A 6,000-nucleotide genomic window follows, 5' to 3' on the forward strand; every position below is an offset into this window, starting at 1 on the left:
AAAAAAATGATGGCCGTTATGGAATTATGGAAAGTTATTACTCTGTGTTTCCAGACTGTTCTGTTCGTGCTACGAAAAAAAAAAAAACAGTATAAAAAGAAAAATCCCCATGATGATCGTGTTTTGAATGGGAACATTTAGTTACTCAACAGTCCTATCTAATTAAGTCATGAGAAATTAAATAACTCCAGCACAGGGTCGATATAATTACTGCTAATTTATAGCTCAGATTATTCACCATTAATTCTTATTCTCTCAAACGCAGATTGGAGGAACTATACCAGAGAGATAACTGTTTAATAATAATAAACGCTGGGCCTTTTCGTTCCTTTAACGGGTCTAGCATCGTTTATGCGTTATTAGGATGTGTAATTGAACAGCCCATAGTTTGCATATTACTTTATTAAGCTAATGTGTTTTCTGCTTGGCTGTGCACGACTGTGTTAAAGCTTCTGAATCTTAAAATTACAACTCAATTAACACGACCGCTCACCAAAACTCATGAGCATTTGGCAATCTGCACTCACAATAAGTATCATGGGACTATCATGCTTTTTTTGACATGGTACTACCATGTTTTTTTCTTAAGCTGCATACAGAGATGCATTACAAGAGAGATGTGTGGAGAACCGTGCATGTGGGTGCATGTTTACAAAAGGCTGTGGCTGGGGTGGAGGCAGAGTCTGCCATTCACCTCTCTCTGGCCCTGCGGCCCTGCGATGCCCTGCATGCGCTTTTCAGGCTTTGAAATGGGCTTTATGCACGCGGGGAGAGAGAGAGAAAAGGCTCGAGCAGCTGTGACGTGGGCGGCGTTGTTTCATTCACCTCTCGCCATGGCAACGGACAGGGGCCCGAGAAATATGCCCCCTCCTTGAGCCACGAGAGAGACACAGAGAGACTCTGAAATCTCATCAGAACAGAGAGTGCTGTTATTTCAACCATATAATAATATAAAACAAATAAAGTCGTTATAATATCATTTGTGTCTAAGATAATTATTAATGCTCAGATACCCATTTAATTATGAATGGCTAACATTACACTTCATTGAAGTCTGTTATTGTTCATTTTTTTGCCTGATTTTTTAAAAAGTCAAATAAAAAAGGGGTGCCAGAGTGTCAATAATGAGTGTCTTGAGCTCACTGCACTTTTTCAACCATTTTAAATTTAATTTTAATGAAGAAAATTAAGTAAAACATTTTGTAGAAATGACAAAGTATTGTGAAACAGATAGAAGTTAAAAGGATGGAATGATGATGATATTTTAAAGTATACATTTCTGAATTTATTTACTTTATTTTCCAATATGAACTACATAATGCACCCACATGTCTTTTTTTATTTTAATTGTTGAAAAGCATTTTGTTTCAGTTATTTTAACTACATGTAAGATATAAATATATATTTAAAAACACATTTTGCACTCACTTTGGTATTGCATTTTGCTTAATTATAATTTTTGTTCATATAACAATAATATAAAAAATCTAAAGAACTTTGCTAAAAAGTATTTTGTTTACTTCTTATTTAAACTATGTATTTATATATTTGACTAAAATGTATTTTTGTTTATAATTTGTCGTTTATTTGAAATACTTACAGGATATATAATTAACATGGTTTTAAAAATATATATACAATGTATCAATAAGCTAGTTTTTACGATTAATATTAAAAACAATTTTAGTCATTTTTGGACTTGTAAAATAACTAATAATAACGAATGCAAGCGAGAATTAACTATTCTGTTCTGTGTACCATATAAGTAAATAAAAACAGCATATTGCTACTAAATTGTAAACGATTTAAAGTTAAAGACAAACTTAAGCCAGGCCGGATACCTTTGGAGCCCATTGCGCCCTGTCACTGCCGATCCCTCTGTGCTTGTTTTCAGGCGAGCGCAATGGGATGGGGCTTGTGTGTCGAATGTATCGCGACCAATGAACGCGCCGCTGCCACATCTGTCAAGCGCTTCTGACCAATCGACAGCGGCGCGAGGAGGATCTCAGGTGCGCGCCTCTGCGTCCTCTCGGCTCTGGCGCGCTGGGGAGCCGCCTGTGGCACAGAGTAGCTGTGGAAACTATGGCGACCGCGGCGTCCAACCACTACAGCATCCTTACGTCCAGCTCGGAGCCCGGCAGCATGCAGCAGACGCCGCCGCCGCCGGCCTACAGGGACGCGCACAGCCTTCTGCAGAGCGAGTACACCACCCTGCAGAGCAGCGGGAGCACGCTCGGCCACGCGCACCAGTGGCTGACGGCGGCGCTGTCTCACGGGGGAGAGGGGTCGCCGTGGCCCGCCAGCCCGCTGGGCGAGCAGGACATTAAGCCGGTGGAGGAGCTGCAGCACTCGCCGAGGCAGGCGCATCTGGTGCAGCAGAGCCAGCAGCATCACGAGGCGGGCGCTTGGCGCGCCACCACCATGCCGAGCATGAGCACCTCCAACGGGCAGAGCCTCATCTACTCTCAGCCCGGCTACGGCGAGCCCGGCGGGATGCACCACGAGGACCACCACAGCCCACATCTGAGCGAGCACGGCCACCCGCAGAGCCTGCACTCGGACGAGGACACGCCGACCTCGGACGACCTGGAGCAGTTCGCTAAGCAGTTTAAGCAGCGCCGGATCAAGCTGGGCTTTACGCAGGCGGACGTGGGACTGGCGCTAGGCACCCTCTACGGCAACGTCTTCTCCCAGACCACCATCTGCAGGTTCGAGGCGCTCCAGCTGAGCTTCAAGAACATGTGCAAACTCAAGCCCCTGCTCAACAAATGGCTGGAGGAGGCGGACTCCACCTCGGGAAGCCCGACCAGCCTGGACAAGATCGCGGCGCAGGGGAGGAAGAGGAAAAAGCGGACCTCCATCGAGGTGAGTGTCAAAGGGGCCCTGGAGAGCCATTTCCTCAAGTGCCCGAAACCCGGCGCGTCGGAGATCAACTCGCTGGCGGACAGCCTGCAGTTGGAGAAGGAGGTGGTGCGGGTCTGGTTCTGCAACCGGCGGCAGAAGGAGAAGCGAATGACGCCCCAAAACGGACCGATGGCCGGCAACGAGGATGTGTACGGGGACGCCTCGCCTCACCACGGCGCGCAGACACCTGTTCCGTGAGAAAGGGGCGGCCTGACGCATAATCGACTGTCTCTTTGTCCCGGTCAACAAGCCCGTTCGGGGCGGACCGACGGTGATGAAGTGTCTCTCTGTGTGTGGCACCTCCGAGGGCGCGGAGCGCGCGTGGTTGCGCGAACAATATACGGGCACGGGCGCGAGAAAACACGCTCTGAGGCGTTACGCGCCGCGGCTGAACCTAAAGAGGGAACGTAAATATTCTTTTATTTAAGAGATTTCTTTTCTCAAGTCCGGGGATCTGTGAAAGCATCATATCACTTCCAACCGAAAGCTGTGAAAAAAGGCGTCAGGGGCGCGCCATCTTCCCCTCATGACCACAAAAGGTTTATTACTGATTGAAATTAGCCGGTGCAATCTACTGTGCATTCTCTTCCGTATATTAATGGCAAATGCTTCATTATTATTATTATTATTATTATTATTATTATTATTATTATTATTGTTATTATTATCATTATTTCCATCACGATCACAAAAGGTTTAAAACACTTATTAAAAAAAATACGTGTCTGCGTTTCATTCGCCTTTTTTATATTAATGGCAATAAATAACCTAATAGTAGAAGTAGTAATAATAATAATAATAAACTAAATATCTCTAAATTATTCAAATAAACAGATCCAAAAAATTCCTAATACGCAAAATTAACAACAATAACAATAATAATTATTATTATTTTTTAATTATTATTATTAACATTATGTACATATTAACTTAATCTAAAAGTATCATTGTAAAATGCAAACGTGATCAATTTTTTAAAAGTCTAATTTCGGACACAACAAAGGCTGCCAAGTGCTGCTGTGTGTCGTTCACAGGCAAAGCAGCCCGATTTCATGCAGATCACGGATTCACACTGCTGGTGCAAAACAGAGGCCTGAGGAAACAGTAAAACCCAGAATTGCAGTGTTGCGGATCATATCGAAATATATATTCACAAATTAAATTAAATGATACCAGCTCTTTATAATGAACCACCCAATTGGGGTTTTATTGCGATTTTGAGTGAATTTCTCTGAGAATGCACCAAAAGCGTCCATGATTTTGAGACAGTGGCTTGTTTATTGAGATTTTTCCTCCTCTTAATTTAAATAGTTTTATTTATTACCCTTGTGTGATTTAAGAAATCTAAAAGAAACCAAAACTGTCTCGTATAATTTGATACTTTATATTAAAGATAAAAACAAACCAAACTTTTATTTAATTTCATTCATTTGTCTGGAAACGCTTTATGTGGATATTTTAAAAACTACATTTACGACATAATAATAATAATAGAAGCAAATTATACTTGCTTGTAATTATTACAGTAACACCGATCAAGTTTTAAAAACAACAACGACAATATAATAATTATAATAATAATAATAATAATAATAATAATGGCCAGATTTGTTGCCAATAATTATTATAGTAATATTGTGTGAATTTGTGCGTCAACTAAATGTATAAGCCTCAACATGTTTGTATCTGTTTGCTCTTTTGTGTTTCTTGTTTATCCCAAATTTGTCTCCTTTTCTTTAACGGGAAATATATTACACCAGCTGTGTTACACTGATTTGATGGCCTGCATCGAAAAACAAGGACATTGTGCGTGGATTTTTCATTTGAATTTTCTATGGCTCTGTGAATACTTGTATATTTGTGCACTTAACCTGGCACTGCCAAAGCACAAGCTGTCAGTGTGCCCTATTGAGACCAGTAATATCTTTGGTTTTGACAGAAAAATTGCACAGTTTTTAAACGCCTTTTGTCATTAAATGAATACGTTTTTATCTAAAGAAGTGCCTCTCATGAATCTGTGCCCCGCGCATGAAGATCCTCAAGATAAATGGATTCACAATTTCACACGTTATTCGAGCATCAAGGCTGTTGAATATAACGTTGCCTCGGGATGAGATGATGCTGTAGATCCATCGCAGCCCGTTGCAATTCCTTCGCTTCGATTTCTACGTGACCATGGAGGCAAACGTTTGCCGTTTCACTGCTAATGAAGACGGATTTGACGGGTTCAAACGTGTGCCGAAAGACGTACGTGAATATTTTATGAAGCTATTCTGGATTTAAATAGGACTTGTTTTTAAATTTTCAAACAAGCAAATGGCTTTAAAATACATTCGTGGAAACAAAATAACTGTTACTACTAATACATTAGAGAGCTGTTCATTTCTACTAATTAACAATAGCTTTTAAACGATTCAAATGTATTCCATTTTATTTATCAGAAGGTATTTTCAAATATCATCGGCCATTTCCTTAAAATCGATTTACTGCTCCATCAATGTACAATATTAGAAAAACGACCAAACACTATGTCAATTTTATTTCTTGTGTGTTTTTAAAGAACAGTGAGTCTTAGGGCCTTGGAATTTTTTACTGCCTTGAAAAACTGCGTAAAGCCGCAATTGTGTGTGTGTGTGTGTGTGTGTGTGTGTGTGTGTGTGTGTGTGTGTGTGTGTGTGTGTGTGTGTGTGTGTGTGTGTGTGTGTGTGTGTGTGTGTGTGTGTGTGTGTGTGTGTGTGTGTGTGTGTGTGTGTGTGTAAGGCGGGTATGTGCTGTGAGCGCCATCTAATGACAATAATGTGTTGGAAGAAATTGAGATTTTACATTTAACTATGTTTGCATGTTCTGTTTAGTCAAATATACAGTCATAAAGTCATTGAATATGAGCTTGGGGGTGTATTTTATAAATATACCGTTTCTAGTCACTCACCTTGCCTGGTGTTGTCAATGGAGGTCAGATGGTACCTGTAAAATTTTGTATATACAGCCTTATTTGGTCACATGCCAGTCAGAAGTATTAAGTCATTGTTTATCATATGTGACCCTGGAGCACAAAACCAGTCTTAAGTAGCACAGGTAGGCTATATTTGCAGAAAT

General features: G+C 41.1%; 1 protein-coding gene across 1 annotated transcript; it reads left to right on the forward strand.

The window, feature by feature from the left end:
• The first annotated feature begins 2,058 nt into the window (after positions 1-2,058).
• pou3f2a (POU class 3 homeobox 2a) lies at positions 2,059-5,553 on the forward strand. The gene has a single exon (XM_073838281.1). The coding sequence runs from the start codon at positions 2,083-2,085 to the stop codon at positions 3,100-3,102; it is 1,020 nt and encodes a 339-aa protein (XP_073694382.1). The 5' UTR covers positions 2,059-2,082; the 3' UTR covers positions 3,103-5,553.
• The last annotated feature ends 447 nt before the right edge of the window (positions 5,554-6,000 follow it).

Source organism: Garra rufa, chromosome 4 (genome assembly GCF_049309525.1).
Source record: "Garra rufa chromosome 4, GarRuf1.0, whole genome shotgun sequence".
NCBI lineage: Eukaryota > Metazoa > Chordata > Actinopteri > Cypriniformes > Cyprinidae > Garra > Garra rufa.